This window comes from Gopherus flavomarginatus, chromosome 2, assembly GCF_025201925.1.
Source record: "Gopherus flavomarginatus isolate rGopFla2 chromosome 2, rGopFla2.mat.asm, whole genome shotgun sequence".
In the NCBI taxonomy this organism is placed as follows: Eukaryota; Metazoa; Chordata; order Testudines; family Testudinidae; genus Gopherus; species Gopherus flavomarginatus.
In genome coordinates, this window is record NC_066618.1 from 101166189 (window position 1) to 101187561 (window position 21373).

The 21373-nt window shown below is 50.5% G+C and overlaps 1 protein-coding gene across 1 annotated transcript in view; it reads left to right on the forward strand.

The window, feature by feature from the left end:
- CNTNAP2 (contactin associated protein 2) overlaps nt 1-21373 on the forward strand; it is a 1698090-nt gene that overhangs the window by 842382 nt on the left and 834335 nt on the right. The window contains exon 8 of the mRNA XM_050937667.1: nt 14386-14650. Within this exon, the coding sequence (XP_050793624.1) occupies nt 14386-14650 (265 nt within the window). The remainder of the gene's footprint in view (nt 1-14385; nt 14651-21373) is intronic.

A 21373-nucleotide genomic window follows, 5' to 3' on the forward strand; every position in this document is an offset into this window, starting at 1 on the left:
AAAGGGGTTACATATATTCAGTTTGTAGTTCTGTTAATTGGGAAAAGGTTTTAAAAGGTAGTCATTTTTCCAGCAGCGGTGATGCCTGGAAGTGGGTAGGAAATAGATGACTTATAAATGTAAACTTAGAATTAATTTACAATATAGGGTAAAGATCATAATGCGAAGCCCAAGCTGTCTAACTTGAAAAGCTTCCGCTGTTAGTCTTCTAGCATACTGTTAATAATTTTGCAGTAAGAACAAAAGTCTCAACATAAATGCATGGTATATATTTGACTTTCAGACTTCAGTGCTGGATGAGTATTTCAGCAATTGTTTCTGAACCTAGTCCATAGAAAAGGATCCATTTCTCTTTGAAAAATATGAATCTCTTTATTGTGGCAAACTTCAAATGAGTTCTAACTCTTTGCCCAGCCCTAGTAGACAATCTTAGTGAACTGGGCTTTACATAAAGAGTAGTTTCCTGATGATGTACAATCATGGAGGGAAATAATACTCCAGTTTAGATTAAGTTGAATATCTCAGTAGAGAAAAGATCAGGTCGGCTAACTGACAGAGAAACATGAAGGGAGTTATAGGCGAGAATTATATGCTTCTTCCACAAGAAATCTTTACACTGTTAGCATTTAGGAATACATTATCTCATTCCTGTGTAAGGGAGTTGCATGCATTCACTCCCATTAGCAGTAATGGGAGTTACAGATGCAACTCTCCCATACATTAGAGGCAAGAGAGGTTTAAAGGTTCAAGACAGAATGTCAATCAGTTGTGAAAGCCAAGGCTCTTTGTCCAGAGGAAAATCTCAGTTCTTCTTCGAGTGCTTGCTCATATCCATTCCAATTAGGTGTGCGCGCACCGCGTGCACGTTCGTCGGAGACTTTTTACCCTAACAACACTCGGTGGGCCAGCAGGTCGCCCCCTGGAGTGGCGCCGTTATGGCGCCTGATATATACCCCTGCTGGCCTGCCCGCTCCTCAGTTCCTTCTTACCGCCCGTGTAGGTCGTTGGAACTGTGGAGCACGGCTAGCTGTTCTCCACCTTCCTAGCATTTCACTCTTCTACAGTATAGTGTATATAGTTCTGTAATTATAGTAATAGTTGTAGTTATAAAGTTAGTTAAGTGTAGTTTGTAAATAGTTATACAGAGGATCGGGGATTCGCCCCCTTTTCCTCCCCGCGGTGCCGGGGCCCATGCCCGGTTCACCCGGCTTTAAGCCTTGTGCGGCCTGTCATCAGCCGATGCCCACAGGAGATCTGCACGACTCCTGCCTGAGGTGCCTTGGCGAGTCCCACCTTGCGGACAAGTGTCGGATCTGCAAGGCGTTCAAGCCCCGAACGAAGAAGGAGCGGGACAGTCGCCTGAAGCAGATCCTGATGGAGGCAGCGCTGACTCCCCCACCGTTGGCACCGACTCCGGCACCAAGACCAAGTGTCGCCTCCACTCTGGACCGCCTGGCGCCGGCAAAGGCTTCAACTTCCCACTCGGCACCGGCCCAGCACCCTAGCCGGCACCACTCCCTCTCCCCGAGGAGCAAGAAGCACAGGGCTCCTGCAGTACCTACATCTGCACCGCAGTCAGAGTGTGCCTCCAAACCTGACCACCCGGCACCGTCATCTGCCGCGGCACCGAGCGTCGTCGCACCGTCGACTCCGGCTCCTCAGGGGCTGTTGAGTCCGGTGCCTCTCAGCTCCCCAGTGAGAAGAGCGGTTGAGCTTGTCGCATCCTTCACGCCGGAGACCTTCTCCGTTGCACGCGACCTCATCGCTCTGACAGAGCCTGAGCTGCCCCAACCCCCGGCACCGCCGGTGCAGGTTCTTCAATCGATGGGCAAGCCCGCCATGGTGCGGCCACATTCGCCAGGCACTACTAGGCATCATTCCCGTTCCAAATCGAGGGACCACTCTCAGCGTCGCCGCTCGAGATCCAGACGCCGCTCACAGTCCCAGGACCGCTACCTGTGGCACCGGTCGTACTTGCGGCACCAGTCGTACTTGCGGCACCGATCAAGATCCTGGTCACCGTTGTATTACTCTCGGCACCGGTCTAGATTGCGGCACCGACGTTCCTACCGCAGCCGATCACGGCACGGCAGCGTACGGCACCAGTCGACCTCCCGGCACCGAGCTGGTAGCAGATCCCGGTCCAGATCGAGGTACCGCCATGACTCCCGGTACCGCTCGCCGGCACCGCGCAGAGACGACATCGGGATGCGCAGAGGCCTGCCGCAGTCATCGACGGCTCCTCCATGGCCTTCACGGCACTCGTCCGCTTCTTCCCGTATGGACAGCGCCTCTTACGGGGGTTCGGATGCTCAGGCCCACCCGGACCAGGGACCACCACAATGGTCCTTTTGGATGCCCTGGGCATACCACCAAGCCCAGGGCGAACCTTCGGGCCCAGCTCGCTCCAGCCAATCGGAGCATCGTGCACCAGAGGCCACAGTCAGCCGGCCTCCCCCCTCAGGTATGGAGGAAGACCCTGCGGATCCCCTGGCGCAGCAGGATGCCCGGGAAGTGGAGGTCCCTCTGGACGAGGCTTCCATTCAGGAACCACTCCTCCCTGAGGTGTCTTCTTCCTCGTCCCCAGATGAGGCGATAGCAGGCACATCTTCATCAGGGCCCCCGCCGATTGATCTCCAGGCACATCAGGACCTTCTGAGGCGAGTTGCCCAGAACATAAACCTTCCTGTAGAGGAAGTCCCGGAAGTAGAGGACCCAGTGGTAAGCATCCTCTCTGCGGAGGCACCGACCAGGGTAGCCCTCCCCTTCATCAAGTCGATCCAGGCGAAGGCGGACACCATATGGCAGTCTCCGGCCTCCATTCCACCCACTGCCCGCGGAGTGGAAAGGAAATATATGGTACCATCCAAAGGGTATGAGTACCTCTATGTACACCCCGCTTCCCTGCTCCTTGGTGGTACAATCAGACAATGAGCGGGAACGCCACGGCCAACAAGTTCCTGCGCCAAAATCCAGGGAAGCCAGGCGCATGGACTTGCTGGGCCGCAAGATTTATTCTGCGGGAGGCCTTCAGCTCCGTGTGGCGAACCAGCAAGCCCTCCTGAGCCGTTACAGCCACACACCTGAGAGGCTGTCGGCAAATTTACAGAGCTGCTTCCCCAGGACTCACGCCTGAAATTTTCATCTCTCCTGGAAGAGGGCAGGAGGGTCGCCAGGACCTCCCTACAAGCGTCCTTAGATACCGCAGATTCGGCAGCAAGAACACTGGCGTCGGGCGTAGCCATGCGCGGTATATCGTGGCTGCAGTCTTCCGGACTACTGCTGGAGCTACAGTACACGATCCAGGACCTGCCATTCGACGGGCAGGGCCTCTTCTCTGAAAAGACGGATCCCAGGCTACAGAGCCTGAAGGATAACCAGGTCATCATGCGTTCGCTGGGAATGCACACGCCCCAGACTCAGAGAAGGCCATTCCGCCCCTACCATCAGCGCACTTATCCCCCCGCATCGCCCCAGACAAGATTTTAACTGGAGGCGAGGCTGGCCGAACCGTAGACGTCAGTCAGGTCCTCAAAGGGGTAACACTTCTGGGTCTGACAAGCCACCGCAGGGACCCAAGTTGAACTTTTGAAGGTGCGCCCGAGAGCAGCTTACCAATCCCTTCCCTGGATCCACTTCATTTCCTCAACCACCTCCGCCCCTTCCTGCCGTCATGGTCCCAGCTAACTTCGGATTGTTGGGTCCTGCGCACGGTGGAGTTTGGTTACCATCTTCAGTTTATTTCTCCACCCCCCTCCTCGTCCCTCTTCAGGGACCCCTCTCACGAGCAACTTATCATCCAGGAGGTTCGCAAGCTCCTGCTCATAGGAGCTATAGAGGAGGTGCCAAGGGAGCTAAGGGGCAAGGGGTTTTATTCCCGGTACTTCTTAATCCCCAAGTCAAAAGGGGGCCTTTGACCCATCCTGGACCTGCGAGGCCTGAACAAATTCATCAAAAAGTTCAAGTTCCGCATGGTAACCTTAGGAACCATCATTCCTTCCCTGGATCCCGGAGATTGGTACGCCGCTCTCGACATGAAGGACGCTTACTTCCACATTGCGATCTTTCCCCCGCACAGGCGGTATCTTCGCTTTGTGGTAAATCAGGACCACTACCAATTCACGGTCCTCCCCTTTGGGCTCTCCTCGGCCCCCCGGGTATTCACCAAGTGTATGGCTGTCGTCGCCGCTGCCCTGCGCCGTCGTCGTATCCATGTCTTCCTTTACCTCGACGACTCGCTCATTCGAGGCACATCGGAGGCGCAGGTGACCGGGCACATCACCATCATCACGGAGCTGTTTGTGAGTCTAGGCTTGACCATCAACCCAGACAAGTCCACTCTGGTGCCTACGCAGAGCATAGAATTCATCGGGACGATGCTGGACTCCAACCTCGCGACGGCCAGCCTCCCCCGGCACCGATTCCAAGCCATAGTGTCCATGGTCACAAGCCTACAGGCCTTCCTGACCACGTCTGCTTGAACGTGCCTCGCTCTCCTGGGCACATGGCCGCATGCACCTTCGTCACCAAGCATGCAAGACTCCGCATGCGCCCGCTGCAGACCTGGCTCGCGTCGGTCTATCGACAGGGCAGGGATGCCATAGACACAATCGTAACAATTCCACCGAAGGTTCTAGGTTCCCTAGGCTGGTGGACAACGCCCTCCCAAGTGTGTGCGGGCCTACCGTTTCATGCCCCTCAGCCCTCAGTGTCCCTGACAATGGACGCGTCATCGGTGGGCTGGGGTGCGCACCTGAGGGCCCTGCGTACACAGGGTCTATGGTCACAGAGAGAGTTGACTCTTCACATCAATGTGCGGGAGCTGCGGGCATGCCAGACATTCCAACGCCATTTACACGGCCGTTGTGTCACGGTATTCATGGACAACACAACGGCCATGTATTACATCAACAAGCAGGGCGGGACACGGTCCTCCCCACTGTGTCAGGAAGCAATACGTCTGTGGGACTTTTGCATAGCCCACTCTATTCATCTAGTGGCCTCCTTTCTCCCAGGAGTGCGGAACACCCTTGCAGATCACCTGAGCAGATCCTTTCTGTCCCACGAATGGTCCATCCGTCCGGATGTCCTCTATTCCGTTTTCCGGAGGTGGGGGTTTCCCCAGATAGATCTGTTCGCCTCCAGATCGAACAGGAAATGCCAGGTGTTCTTCTCTCTACAGGGTCGCTCCCCGGGCTCCCTGTCGGACGCGTTCCTCATTCCGTGGACGGGACGTCTTTGCTACGCCTTTCCACCCTTCCCTCGCGTCCACCGAGTCCTGATCAAGGTCCGGAGAGACAAGGCCCGCCTCATCCTGATCGCTCCGGCTTGGCCGCGGCAGCCTTGGTACACCATGCTGCTCGATCTGTCCCTGGCGAATCCAATTGCCTTACCTCCTTGGCCGGATCTGATCACACAGGACTTCGGCAGGATGCGCCATCCGGATCTACAGTCCCTCCACCTGTCTGCATGGCTCCTGGCTGGTTAAGCCAGTCTGAGTTGCGCTGTTCTGATGCAGTACAACAAGTGTTGTTGGGCAGCAGGAAGCCTTCCACGCGTTCAACCTACCTAGCGAAATGGAAACGCTTCTGCTGCTGGTGCAACCAGCACAGCCACGACCCACTCTCCGTGCTAGTCCCCACCATTTTGGACTACGTGTGGTCTCTCAAGCAGCAGGGCTTGACGATCTCCTTTCTGCGCATCCATCTCGCGGTGATATCCACCTTCCATCCAGGCGAGGCTGGCAAGTCCGTGTTTTCCCACTCTATAGTGTCAAGATTCATCAAGGGCCTGGAGCGATTATACCCTCAGGTCAAACGGCCTACCCCTACTTGGGACCTGAACCTTGTCTTGACCAGGCTCATGGCGCCCCCCTTCGAACCCTTAGCCACATGCTCGCTGCTGTACCTGTCCTGGAAAGTGGCCTTCCTAGTTGCTATCACGTCGGCTCGGCGAGTCTCGGAGCTTCGGGCTCTGACCGTGGACCCTCCGTATACGGTGTTCCATAAGGACAAGGTACAGCTGCAACCACACCCGGCGTTCCTCCCTAAGGTCGTCTCCGCCTTCCATATTAACCAAGACGTCTTCCTGCCAGTCTTTTACCCAAAGCCGCATTCATCCCGAAGAGAGCAACAGTTCCATTCCTTGGATGTCCGAAGGGCTCTCGCGTTCTACATTGAGAGAACTAAACCCTTCCGACGTTCACCACAATTGTTTGTGGCAGTAGCGGAACGCATGAGGGGCATGGCAATCTCCTCCCAGCATATTGCATCCTGGGTCACGTCCTGCATCAGGACATGTTACGACTTGGCCCGCGTGCCAACGGGGGCCCTTACCGCCCATTCTACCAGGGCTCAGGCTTCATCGGCCGTGTTTTTGGCTCATGTCCCCATACAGGAAATCTGCCGTGCAGCCACCTGGTCTTCTGTGCACACCTTCGCAACACACTATGCACTGATCCAGCAAGCTAGAGACGATGCCGCTTTCGGCGCAGCGGTTTTACACTCCGCAACGTCTCGCTCCGACCCCACCGCCTAGGTAAGGCTTGGGAATCACCTAATTGGAATGGATATGAGCAAGCACTCGAAGAAGAAAAGACGATTACTCACCTTTGTAACTGTTGTTCTTCGAGATGTGTTGCTCATATCCATTCCACACCTGCCCTCCTTCCCCACTGTCGGAGTAGCCGGCAAGAAGGAACTGAGGAGCGGGCGGGCCAGCAGGGGTATATATCAGGCACCATACCGGCGCCACTCCAGGGGGCGGCCTGCTGGCCCACCGAGTGTTGCTAGGGTAAAAAGTCTCCGACGAACGTGCACGCGGCATGCACACACCTAATTGGAATGGATATGAGCAACATATCTCGAAGAACAACAATTACAAAGGTGAGTAACCGTCTTTTCTTCACAGTTATAAAGCAACAAGACCTCTTAAACGCATGATAACGTGTGCCATGGACTGCTGTTTAATTCACTAGGTACTAGGACAAAACACTTACCTGCCTTGTGTACCTGGTATGTTACCATTGAAGTGCCATCATAGAATGTCAACTCTTCAAAGACACTTTGGTGCTCTTTGTCTACACAGGACTCACTTGTCTACATAGGAGTAGTTACTTCCAGTTAACTGGCAGTCAATTAATTCAATATTGTTAACATATTTGTAAAGGCTAGTCTGGATACTCCACAAATTTTTGTTCCAGGTTACAAACTTTGTGATTTACCCGAGGGCTCAAACTAGCAGATTCTGTAACAAATGTTTGGGGATGTTCAGACTAATGTTTACAAATGTATTAATTAAGTTAGGTAAATTTTCGGTCAATTAAAACCTCAAAATGAAAAGCTCTAGGCAAGCCAACTGGGACTGGCTTACAGTAAAGCAGTGAAGATGGTCCTTGGCCTTTATCAGTTAGGTGATTATCATGCTTCTTCTTCGAGTGATTGCTCATATCCATTCCAGTTAGGTGTGTGCGCCACGCGTGCACATTCGTTGGAAAACTTTTACCCTAGCAACTCAGTGGGCCGGCAGGTCGCCCCCTAGAGTGGCGCCGTCATGGGTGCTCGATATATACCCCTGCTGGCCCACCCGCTCCTCAGTTCCTTCTTACCGCCCGTGTCGGTCGTTGGAACAGTGGAGCGTGGCTTAGCTGACCTCCACTTCCCTAGCTACTCGTAGTTCTCATATATAGTTATGTTATAATCCTTTTCTATATATATTTGTATAGTTATACGTTTTTTCTTTGCTAACATAGTTAGTTTAGTAATAGTTAGCGGGGTTCAGGAAGTAGCCCCTTCCCTGCAGCCGGTGCCGGAGCCCATGCACGGCTCACTGGGTTTTAAAATGGGCTCGGCATGCCAGAAGCCGATGCCGACGGGAGATCCACACGACTCCTGTTTGAAGTGCCTCAGGGAATCACACTTGACAGCTAAGTGCCCCATTTGCAAGGCTTTTAAGCCGAGAACAAGAAGGAGCGGGACTTTCACTTACCCCTCCACCTTTGGCACCGAGCGATGATCAAGCAGCTGGCAGAAGCGCCTCCTCGGCACCGGACCCCGCCGGTACTACCAAGGCCTTTCGGCACCGGCCGTCGCCGGCACCGAAGTCGACTCGGCACCGCTCCCTTCCTCCGAAGTCGAGAAAGCCTACAATTCCCGCTGGTGCCTGATGGCTCCCCGGCACGCACCGTGGTTGAGCCTCCTGCTCCTGCTGCTTCCGTGCCACCCGCATCGCAGCCAGAGAGCTCGTCTAAGTCGGATCGCCCGGCACCGACACCTGCAGAGGCACCGATGACATCGGCACCGTCGATCCCGGTCCCACAAGGGCCATCGAATCCGGTGCCTGACAGCTCCCCGGCACGCGCCGTGGTTGAGCTTACTGCTCCTGCTGCTTCCGTGCCAACTGCACCGCAGCCAGAGAGCTCGTCTGTCGGATCGCCCGGCACCGACACCTGCAGAGGCACCGATGACATCGGCACCATCGATTCCAGTCCCACAGGGCCATTGAATCCGGTGCCTGACGGCTCCCCGGCACGCGCCGTGGTTGAGCCCCCTGCTCCTGCTGCTTCCGTGCCAACGGTACCGCAGCCAGAGAGCTCGTCTAAGTCGGATCGCCCGGCACCGACACCTGCTGAGGCACCGACGATGTCGGCACCGTCGATCCCGGTCCCACAAGGGCCGTCGAATCCGGTGCCTGACAGCTCCCCAGCACGCGCCGTGGTTGAGCTTACTGCTCCTGCTGCTTCCGTGCCAACTGCACCGCAGCCAGAGAGCTCGTCTAAGTCGGATCGCCCGGCACCGACACCTACCGAGGCTCTGACGACCTCGGTACTGTCGATCCCGGTCCCATGAGGGCCGTTGAATCCGGTGCCTGACAGCTCCCCAATATGCACTGTGGTTGAGCCTGCTGTTCCCTCCACGCCGGAGACATTACCAACGGCGAGGGATCTCATTGCCATGACAGAGTCGATGCTGCCTGACCCCGGCACCGCCGGTGCGGGTAATATAGTCTCTTCATATGACCGTCCTCTGTCAGCACAGCAGAGCGGCACCGTTCATGATCACGGTCCCACAGACGCTCCAGGTCCTGTCGGCATGCCCGACACCACTTGCAGTCCCGGTGCTGTTTTCCTCATCGGTACTGGTCGCACTCGCCGCACCGGTCGGTATCCCGTTCGCTGACCCGCTACCATCGGCACCGTTCCGACTCCCGGCACCGAGACAAGTACCGTGATTCCCGTAGCTTCTCCCTGAGCCTCGAGATCTCAGTTGACCTCCCGGCACCGTTCTGGTTGCAGCTCTGGATCTCGTTCCAAGTACCGGTGCCGGTCCCCGGTGCCGAGTTGGGCAAGGTCAGATAGAGTCAGAGACTCTGCCCATGCCTTTTTTTAGTACCTCCATGGCCATCCAGACACACATCCGTGTCATCCCACATGCGCAGATCTTATGCTCAGGACCACGATTCTGATACGCCCCCCGACAACCTGAGGTGGAGGAGGTCCCAGAGGTAGAGGACCCGGTATGGTGCCCTCTGTCATCCCACATGCGCAGATCTTATGCTCAGGACCACGATTCTGATACGCCCCCCGACAACCTGAGGTGGAGGAGGTCCCAGAGGTAGAAGACCCGGTATGGGGCCCTCTAAGGGGTACGACTACTCGTCTGTCCGCTCTCCTCTCTGCTCACTAGTCTTTCAGTCTGTTAAGGAGAGGTATTGGTATGGCCAGCGGGCGCCAGCCCCGAAACCGAAGGAGGCTTGGCCAATGAACCTACTTGGCCGCCAGGTGTGCTCTGCAGAGGCCCTGCAGCTCTGGGTAGCAAAGCAACAAGCCTTGCTTAGCTGCTATAATTATAGCACCTGGGTGAAGGTAGTTTAGTTTATGGAGTTTCTCCCTCAAAACTCCCGCCAAGAGTTCGCTGCCGTCTTGGAGGACGGGGGAAAAAGGTACCCAGAGCGTCCCTCCAGGCCTCGTTGGACGCAGCAGACTCAGCAGCCAGGACTCTGGCCTTTGGTGTCGCCATGAGGTGCATCTCATGGCTTCAGGTTTCAAACCTCCGGCCGGAGCTGCAGTATGCCATTCAGGACTTACCCTTTGTTGGTAAAGGCCTCTTTGCGGCAAAGACAGCCCCAGGCTGCAAAGCCTGATGGACAACAGGGTCCTAATGCGCTCTCTCAGCATGCATATGCCAGCGACCAAACGCAGGCCTTTCTGTCCCCAGCCGCCATACTCTGTGCCTAGCCAGAGACAGGACTTTGGCAAAAGGCGAGGCCAAGGTGGTCGCAGACAAACGTCAGGACCCCTAAAGAGCCAAGGTCAAGGTCCCTCGCAATTACCACTGGGACCAAAGACGAACCTTCCAAGGTGCGCCTGAGGGCGGTGTACCAGTCACAGGCCGGGATCCCAATTCCGCTTTCTCCTGGCATGGCCCCAGTTAATTTCAGATCGCTGGGTCCTGCGCACGGTGGAGCATGGATACCACCTCTAACTTGTTCCAACCCTGTCCCCCTTCAGGGACCCCTCTCACGAGCATTTCCTCGTACAAGAGGTGCAGACGCCGACGGACGAAAGGGGCAAGGGGTTTTACTCCCGTTATGCCCTAGTTCCCCACTCGAACGGAGGTCTCAGACCTTCCTAGTCCTGCGTGGTCTCAACCAGTTTAGGATAAGGTTGGAGTTCCGCATGGTATCCCTGGGAACCATTATCCCATCCTGGCCTCCTGGGGACTGCTATGCCGCCCTCGATATGAAGGACGCGTACTTTCACATCGCCATCTTCCCTCCGCACAGGAGATACCTCCGCTTTCTAGCCAACCGTCAGTACTTCTGGTTTACGGTCCTGCTGTTTGGCCTTTCTACAGCCCCACGGGTATTGTCCAAGAGTATGGCCATAGTCGCCGCCTACCTTCGCTGATGTCGGATATGCGTTTTCCATATCTGGACGATTCGCTTATCCAAGGAGACTCCGAGACACAAACCACTCAGCACGTGGTCATCGTCACCGTCTTATTCACAGGTCTAGGCCTGATGATTACTATAGAGCAATCCACTCTGGTTCCCACGCAGAGGTTGGACTTCCTAGGGGCTATCCTGGTCTCCGATCTAGCCAGAGCCTGCTTACCACAGCTGTGGTTTTAGGCGATGGCAACAATCATCCGAGGTCTGCAGACTTTCCCAACGACCTCGGCTCGCACTTGTCTCATCTCCTGGGTCCATGGCTGCCCGCAAGTTTGTAACCAAACACGCCAAGCTCCGTCTCCGTCCTCTCCAAGTCCGGCTCACCTCGGCGTACCGCCCGGACAGGGAACCAATGGTCATGGTAGTCACCGTTCCCTCGAGCACCTTAGGCTCCCTAGAGTGGTGGCTAACTCCCTCCCTGGTGTGGGCAGGGATGCGGTTCCATCCACCCCAGCCCTCACTGCCCCTGACGACGGACGCATCATCTCTCTGCTCGAGTGCTCATGGTCACCTCCAAGCTTAAGGCCTTTGGTCTTCTCGGGAGCTGGCATCCCACATCAATGCCCCAAAAATGAGAGTAGTCCGCCTGGCGTGCCAGGGGTTCCAGCAGCAGCTGCGAGGCCGTGGTATCTCGGTGTTTACAGCCAATGCAACGGCCATGTGCTTCATAAATAACCAGGGAGGGACATGGTCCTCCCCCCCTTTTGTCAGGAGGCCATCCATTTCTGGGACTTTTGCATGGCCCACTCGATGGAGCTGGTGACGTCCTTTCTCCCAGGCGTTCGGAACGCCTTGGCGCTTTGACTCAGCAGGTCTTTCCTGTCTTACGAGTGGTCACTCTGCCCCATGTGAGGCGTTCTGCTTTCCAGAAGTGGAAATTTTTTCTCACATAGACCTGTTCGCTCAATGCGAGAGCAGAAAATGCCAGATGTTCTGCTCCTTCCAAGGTCTCTCCTCGGGATCGATCTTGGACACATTCCTGATGCCGTGGAAAGGCCAGCTCCTTTATGCCTTCCCACTGTTCCCACTGGTTCATTAGGTCCTACTCAAACTCCGCAGGGGCAGAGCGCGCATCATCATGATCACTCCAGCGTGGTCCAGGCAGCACTGATATACCACATTGCTCGGCCTGTCAATAACCAACCCAATTACCCTGCCACCCCACCCAGACCTCATCACTCAGGGCCACGACAGGCTTCGTCACCCGGACCTGCAGCCTCTTCGCCTCACGGTGTGGCTGCTGCGTAACTGAGCCGGGGTGGCAGGAAGCCTTCCACCTGGTCAACGTACCTGGCCGAGTGGACGCGTTTCTTCTACAGGTGCAATACGCTCGATCTTGCTCCTACTGAGGTCACGATCCCCTCTATTTGGCCTGCCTCTGGCCTTCAGCGGCAGGACCTGGCGGTATCATCGCTGAGGGTACACTTGGCAGCCATCTCTACCTTCCAGCCAGGCTAAGGTGGACGTTCCGTGTTCTCACACTCTATGGGTTCAAGGTTCCTCAAGGGCTTGGAGCGCTTGCACCCTCGGGTGCGCCGCCCAGCCCCAACCTGGGACCTCAACCTAGTTTTAACCAGACTTATGTCTCCCCCATTTGAGCCGTTCGCGACCGGCCCTCTGCTATACCTGTCTTGGACGACAACTTTCCTTGTAGCTGTTACATCGGCCAGACGAGTCTCCGAGCTCAGAGCTCTTACGGTGGTTCCGCCGTACACTAGGTTTCACAAAGACAAGGTGCAGTTATGACCACACCCGGCTTTCCTCCCTAAGGTGGTTTCGGCCTTTCATGTTACCCACAGCTCAACGCAATGGGCGCAACAATTGCACTCCCTGGACATCTGTAGAGTGCTCGCATTTATATTGCGCTGACAGAACCATTTCGTAAGGTGCCCCAGCTCTGTCACGGTAGCAGACCAAAGGGAAGGCTTGCTTGTTTTCCTCTCAGAGGATCTCATCTTGGGTGATGGCGTACATCCGCACTTGTTATGATTTGGCTCATATTTCCCCAAGCCACATCCGTGCATTCTACCAGGGCTCAGGCTTCATCTGCCGCCTTGCTGGCTCGTGTTCCTACCCACGAGATCTGTTGCGCAGCTCCATTGGTCCTCGGTCCATACCTTTGCTTCGCAGTATGCCCTGGTTCCACAGTCAAGAGATGCTGTAGCTTCTGGCTCAGCAGTTTTCATTCTGCCACATTTCACTCCGACCCCACCGCCTACGTAAGGCTTGGGATTCACCTAACTGGAATGGATATGAGCAATCACTCGAAGAAGAAAAGACGGTTACTCACCTTTGTAACTGTTGTTCTTCGAGATGTGTTGCTCATATCCATTCCACACCCGCCCTCCTTCCCCACTGTCGGAGTAGCCGGCAAGAAGGAACTGAGGAGCGGGTGGGCCAGCAGGGGTATATATCGAGCACCATGACGGCGCCACTCTAGGGGGCGACCTGCCGGTCCGCTGAGTTGCTAGGGTAAAAGTTTTCCGACGAATGTGCACGCGCGGCGCACACACCTAACTGGAATGGATATGAGCAACACATCTCGAAGAACAACAGTTACAAAGGTGAGTAACCGTCTTTCCTCATTCATGCTGTGAATTAAAAGCTTCAATAACTCTTTGAAACAGTGAGGTCCCTAAACTCTTGAATATAATGTTGTGTGATATATTATATGTTCCAGATGTGTGTTCAGATGATACTGTAACACTGGGATTGTAATAAAGACAGACAGATCTTTAACATGTTCAGAACAAACACTTATTTTTTTTAAATTCAGGATGTCATACAGAGTTGGAACTTCTGTGCTGATGTCAGTTAAATAGTAATTTGCTAATTATACTCTCTAGAGGCAGGATGCCAGGCCATATAACATTTTGGCACTTTGTATAATATCAATCTGATACATGGATTGCGTCTATAAAAACTATACTATTCCAATTTGAATACTATAATGCCACAGAAGCTGCTTACTTTTCAATTCATATCTGGCATGGGAGCACAGTGTACTATCACATAGGAGATATGTAAGTGAGGAGAGTCATGCTCTTCCCATGATTGGTGGCTCTTCACCTGCTTCAGTCTGCTAGAGAAGAGAATCAATGATATTTTAGGATTTCTTTTTCTTAAAAAAAAAATCATTTTTGCTCCTCGGGATTAGTAATGACATGCACAGTCTGTTACTGCTAGGTCACAATGTAATCTGTCCCTGGTCAGTAATCTTTACATCTAAACATATGTGCTTATTTCATAATTATAACCTGCCTCTCATGCATTTTAACATGCAAAACACCCCACACATCAACTTCAGTTGAAGTCTCACAAATGGAATGAAGCTCATATTCAGAAACCAGACATTTCTAGCAATATTTATGGACGTAGAGGAGTTTTCTCACTGTATTTAAGTTTGGGGTTTTGTGCTTTTTGTTTCTGTTTTAGGGAAATGTAAGTTTTTCGTGTGTGGAGCCACATACAGTGCCTGTCTTTTTCAATGCTACCAGTTACCTGGAAGTGCCTGGTCGCCTGAATCAGGACCTACTTTCAGTCAATTTCCAGTTTCGGACCTGGAATCCTAATGGACTTCTTCTCTTCAGCAACTTTGCCGATGAATTGGGTAATGTCGAGATTGACCTGACTGAAGGCAAAGTCAGTGTCCACATCAATGTCACCCAGGTGAAGAAGAACCGAATAGACATCGCATCAGGTAAGCAGATTTTCAGGGTTTGGGTTTTATTTTAAGTCTCTCAACAATCACAGTGAATTCAAAATTGAAAGAGTTTTATCTCTTAGACTTAAGTTCCAAATTCAACAACATTTATTGTAGATTAATGAAATCCTTTATTTTATGCTTTGATGGATGAGAGGTAGAAGATGTGAAAATGGTATTTTCTTTTATAACTTCCTCTCATCTCATCCTTAGTGTTCTCTGCCTCATTTTGTTTTGAATAGTTGTGCTAAGCAAACATTTGTAATTGGACTAAGGACATTTCTCAAGTATTAGAGTATGGTTATGCTACGTTTTTTTCCTTTCTGTTGGCTACTGACTTTTTTCTGTTTTTTTATCCTTTGCTCCATTATCAAAGCAGCATTTCTTTTTTCTCCCTCCCAAGGGGCAGACAGCATAGCCATTTCATGTCAGATGTCATGTCTGATCTGTCAGTATGGAGATGGAAACCTCTCATGTTCATTCAACCTCCTACCTCCTCATTTCTCCAGAGACCATCAGTGGGTACATCTATACTGGGGAAACTAACACATTTGTACTAATATGGTAATAGACACAATTTTTATCTTAGCATGGATGAGAGCAGTCACATTTAGAAAAACATGGTTAACATTAGGGTTGAGTCAGATTTCAAAAGTAGGAATCCAATGGTTAATCAGGAGCAGCTAGTGTACTTTTAAACATGACTGTCTTTGTTCATCCTAAAGGCAGTATTGTGGGCAACATTGTGTTAGTTAAGCTCTGTCAGTCAACACATTTTCTAATGTGATGCATTTTCCCGGTAAAGATATGCCCAACAGCGTACCTGATCATTTTCCTGGAGAGCTAGGTTACCCAAGTTTTTTTTCAAACTCAAGTGTTCTGTATGTCAGTGAGATACATTTTCTAGAATGGGATCAGGCTAATGCCAGATATCATATATAGCTATTAATTCATCAAGATCTTTCATTTGGACTTTTTGGGGGGAGAAGTGTGGGGCATATACTATAATCTTTACCAACATTTCTGTTCTGTCAGTGTTAGGAGGTTAGTGTAAGGGGACTGTTATGCCCTTACTAACATTCAGTGGGGGTGTTTGGTTGCTAGCTTCCAGCACTAAAAGGGGAGGGATCGATGGCAAATCAGGACCCTGAGACTGACAGTCCCCAGGAACAATGGCGAGAGGCCAATGCTCCAGGTCAGCCTGATTGACAGGGCGGGCAGGCTAATCAAAGAGACAGAAGGCCAGGGTGAGACCCATCCTCCGTGAGAGCTGAAATTGCCTGGGTCAGACAGAGTGGGGCCGAGCTAAGGAGAGAGCAGGGGCCCAAGCTAAGTTGCAAGGAGCAGAGCTGCAGCCCAAAAAGCCAGAGCACAGCCCAGAGAGAGAGACCTGCCCTGGGAGGGGAGCTGCAGCAACCAGAGCCAGAGGGGCCAGACAAGCAGCCCAGGAAGCAGGTGAGAGCTGAGAGAGAGTCACAGAAGCAGCCTGCAGAGCAGACCTGCCCTGGGAGCAGAGCTGTAGCAACTGGAGCCAGAGAGGCCAGAGAAGCAGCCCAGGGAGCTGAAGGCAGAGCAGCAGCAGCAGCCGTGCTGAGGCAGTGTGGAGCTGGGGCTGGAGCAGTCCGGAGCTGGGTGCGGTGAGCAACTCGGGAGAGCGAGGGGGACCCTGGGCAGTGGGCCCAGCACAGGGAGACGCCTCAGCCAAGAGGCTCTGCAAGCCGGACTTGGAGGGGGATCATAACCCTGACAGAGTGGGGGTGACACTGGGGAGAAGGGTCCCTGCCACCCAGAGCCTGAGAGTGTGTGACTACTGCCAGAGCAAGTGTCCAACCCTGCAGCACAGCCAGGGCCTGAGGAGGAGGCCTGGGACCTACAAGGAACAGACTGTGAACTGCCCTGACATTCCAGAGAGACTGTTTGTAATGTTCTCTGCCACAGAGCAGGGTGATGTGTTTTCCTTTAACCTTTTCCATTTTTCCTTATTCTTTTTTTAAATTAATTGTTAATTAAATAACTTGTATTTGCTTTAAATTGTATGATGTGATCAGTGGGTCAGGGAGGTGCACAGTGCAAAGAGAGTACCCCGGAGTGGAGACACCCTAGCCCCTGTCCTAGGTGACCACAGCAGGGTTGGGGGTTGATCCCCCCAGGAATCCTTGGCCCAGCCTTGTTGGGGTTACGAGGACTCTGCCAGACGGGAGAGTGGAAGGGGAGTCCTCAAGGGCAGGGAGGCCTCTGGGTAAAGGAAGTGGGAGCGAGGACTCAGATCCTTTCGCCAGCCCCCTTCACCGGGGTAGTGCAGAAGCCAGGAAAGTTCCCCACAATAGCGGGACCATTCCCCTGCTTACATTAGCATGATGGGGAGAAAAGGAAACCACTTTTCACAGATAACCTATCTGAAGTGTGCTAGCTGAATATTCATGCTGTACACAATTAATAATTTTAAAAGGGATCTTTGAGGAAGTATAAAACAAGGAAAATGCTTTGTATTTTTTTTTTAAATAAAAGTATTTTTCATGTGGATGAATCAGGACACTAACAATTTATTTGATTGTGGAAATATTTTTGTGAGTTCTTTCTTTTCAGCTCACTAAGAGCTAAATAAAACTTTTGATACAAACCTAAAATTAGAGGAGTGTGTTACCTGTTTAGAGGTAGTACTGAATATAATGGTCATAGCAACATTTAAAAAAAAATCTAAATGTATTTCGTTTTGAGTTCATGGAATTGGAACAATTTTACAAAATATGTCAGTGATGTTTTATGCTATTTTTACTGTTAGATTTGGTGGTTAGTTGTTTGTTTTGTTTTTTAGCTTGGTAATATTTACACTGTAGATTTGATTTTATTTTCCTGTGTATTTAGAATGTACAAATGATAAGAGTCAGTAGTGCTCTGGATGTACTGCAGAGAGTGGGAACATTTTGGCTCATGTGCTGGCACCTTTTAACAATATGTGCCTTGCCTCCCTTCTCCCCACTCTCCCCCTCCCACCTCCTACCTCCCCGCTTGCTCCATTGCTGTGCTGCCCAAAAGTCTGGTTTAAAGACAGGTTCTCCCTGATGCCATAGGGGCTGTCAGAATGCTTTCACATTGCATTTTGAATAATCATCAGTTTGTTCTAGAAGTAGATTTCACAACCTGTTCAGCAGAATATTTTGAGTCCTTAAAATGTCACCAAGTTCCCATTAATTTTGCCTGAAGCTTGACTTGGGATGAAACCATATAAAACATCAGTCAACATGTTGTGAAGTGGACTCATATGAAGAGGAATCAAAAATGTTTGCACAAACCTCTGTCAAAATAAGCCACAGGATTTTACACAGCTGTGACCTAACGTCAAGATACACAACTTCTTCCAAAAGAAATCCATCCAATCTACCTGGATGGTTTAATCAATAGTCCAGGAATCACATATAGCCATTTCATTGTATGACTGTGTTTACTATCCTTGGTCCTTGCTTCCATTTGTGCTGTATATTATGGTTATGGATGCCTTACGATGCTTAATAATAATACACTTGGTAGTACATTTTGGTCTTTAGATGCCTTTGTGCTCAGATAGTCATCCTGCATGTCTATTGATCCATTTTATTTGCTTATTGTCATTTTGAGAATCAGTGTGCTTGAATTGTGTATGCATATGAGGATAAGGAGAAGACCCTAGCTCTCTATCAAAACTGACGACTTGCTAATTAAATTCCCATCCTTCTAACTGAGAGCTTGATACTCCAGAATCTCTTATTAAAATACTGTGTGTTTGTTGTACAGAGCCTTATGATGTCTGGTAAGATTCAGATGATATATCAGCTGAAGTTTTTGTTGTCATCTTGACAGAGCTTTCATATTTAGTTTGATTGAATATGTTGTCTACGTACAGACAGGCAGCTTTTATCTAAATATTTTCATGGTATTTTATAGAACATTTGCTGAGTCATTTGCATTTCTAGCATCCTCAAATCACCTATACCTATATTTTTTGCTACCTATTGATATCAGTGAGATGAATGGTTTACAGGTCATTGTAAAAGATACTAGGTACAACTGCAAAGTTTAGAGGCAATAAAATCAAGTAATCATCAAGGAGAATCAATTGACTGTGGTAAGAAAAGTGAGCACTGCTGTTAATTTGAGGGCTCTAAAGGAGGTTTATTGTTTGTCTTTAATGGCAATTCTGCTGCTCCTATTGTCATTTTATATAATGCTGCAGTGCTATATTCATCCAGAATACTGTAAAATAGTAAAGTAGTTTAATTTAAATCCTAACTATATTGCTGATCTATTGCCTTTACTTCTTCCCTGGGGTAATAGGGTGCAATCATGAACTTTCTTCCCTCAGCTTAAAATGTGTTTTCCATTAGCAGAACTTGATTGCTCAAGTATTTACAGAAAGCAAATGCAAAAGGGATTATGGAGAATTAATTTTCAAATATAAGGGCATACTTTGGGAAAATCTGTTGTGGTATGTTCAGGTCCCAGCAATAAATATTACATTTTGAGGGCATTTTGCATCTATTAAAATGTTGTGGATTTGAGATTCTTTTGACCAAATTTCAACCTCTTGAGGTTTGAAGTCTGTTGAACATTCTTCCTTTCACTGTTTGGGAAGGAAGCTACTTGAATGCAATTTCAGTCAAAAACAATGTTCCCTCTGTGCAACTGGACAGACATAATGAGTGAGATGGAACGTATCAGAAGCAGTGAAGACAGGAGAAAGCAAGGGATGAGCAGAAATTGGGTGGGAGAGGATGTCCAGAATTAACATTATGACCTTCAGGTATGATTGTGATGCTAACTAGCAATGTTGTTTGGGCTGATAACAATCTTACATTACACCATAAAAATTCAAAAGTGAAAAGCTAGTGGTGGTCGTGGTACACGTAGGTACCAATGACATAGGGAAGGATAGGAGAGAGGTCCTGGAGGCCAAATTTAGGTTGCTAGGTAAGAGGTTGAAGTCCAGGACCTCCATGGTAGCATTCTATGAAATGCTTCCGGTTCCATGAGCAGGGCCAGTTAGACAGGCAGAACTGTGAGGTCTCAATGTGTGGATGAGACACTGGTGTAGGGAGGAGGGGTTTAGATTTATTAGGAACTGGGGAAACTTTTGGGAAATGGGGAGCCAATACAGCCGTGGTGGGTAACCTGCAGCCCATAAGGGTAAGCTGATTGAGGGTCACCGACATTTTGCGGACATTGATCATACGCAGGCATGGCCCCCTGCAGCTGCCAGTGGCCGCGGTTCACCATACCCAGCCAATGAGAGCTGAGGGAAGCGCTGGCCAGCACATCCCTGTGGCCCGTGCCGCTTTCCGCAGCTCCCATTGGTCGGGAACAGAGAATCACGGCCACTGGGAGCTACGGGTGGCTGAGCCTGCGGACGGTTACCCAACACTGCTATACAGGAAGGATGGGCTCCACCTAAGCCAAAATGGAACCAGATTGCTGTCACTTAAAATTAGAAAGGTTGTAGAGCAGTTTCTAAACTAAAGGCTGTGGGAAAGCCGACAGGTGTGGAGAAGCATGTGGTTCGGACAGAGACATCCCGTCCGGGAGGATCTACTAATGGAGATTCTCTGTGTCCTAGTAAGGAAGAGAGTATGGAAGATAAAATACAGGTAGGATCTGATGAGAAACAGTCAAATGATAAAAAAAAAAATGTATTCAATTACATCATCTAATTGGCAGCAGCTAAAAAGTGATACATTTTTAAAGTGCTTATATACTAATGCTAGAAGTCTAAATAATAAGATAGGTGAACTAGAGTGCCTCATATTGAATGAGGATATTGATATAATAGGCATCACAGAAACTTGGTGGAATGAGGATAATCAATGGGACACAGTAATATCAGGGTACAAAATATATCGGAAGGACAGAATAAGTCATGCTGGTGCAGGAGTGGCATTATATATGAAAGAAAGCATAGAATCAAATGAAATAAAAATCTTAAACGAACCAACCTGTACCATAGAATCTCTATGGATAGTAATTCCATGCTTGAATAATAATAATATAGCAGTAGATATATATTACCAACCACCTAACCAGGATGATAATAGTGACTGTCAAATGCTCAGGGAGATCAGAGAGGCTATTAAAATAAAAAACTCAATAATGGGGATTTCAACTATCCCCATGTTGACTGGGTACATGTCACCTCAGGACAGGATGCAGAGATAAAATTTCTTGGCATCTGTCATAAACATACAGCTAAGGGTAGCATAAATCCCTCCTTACCCTGTAAAGGGTTAATCCCTCCTTTACCTGTAAAGGGTTAAGAAGCTCAATAACCTGGTTGGCACCTGACCAAAAGACCAATAAGGGGAGAAGATACTTTCAAATCTGTGGGCAAGGGGTTTTGGTTTTTTGTTTTTTTGTGTGTGTGTGTTCCTTTGTTGAAGGTGCTTCAGGCTCATAAGATGGAAGCATCGTGGGAAGGGTCATTCACAGTCCAAGAGCGCCTGGGAGCTGTTAACTATCTCATAGCATTCCCCACCTTAAACCTAAAGCCGAAGGTGTACCATGTTAATTCTCTAAAGCCCTTTTATTCCGGAAAATTGAAGGTTTTTCAGTTTACAGCTCAGGGAGGAGATGATGCTGAGTGGCCTGACAGTGTCTACTACTGGTTCTAGTTCCCAAGACAGATGAAGAAATACACTTTGGCGTGGACTACCATAAGCTAAATGTTGTAACTTGCCCAAACAACTATCCCATGCC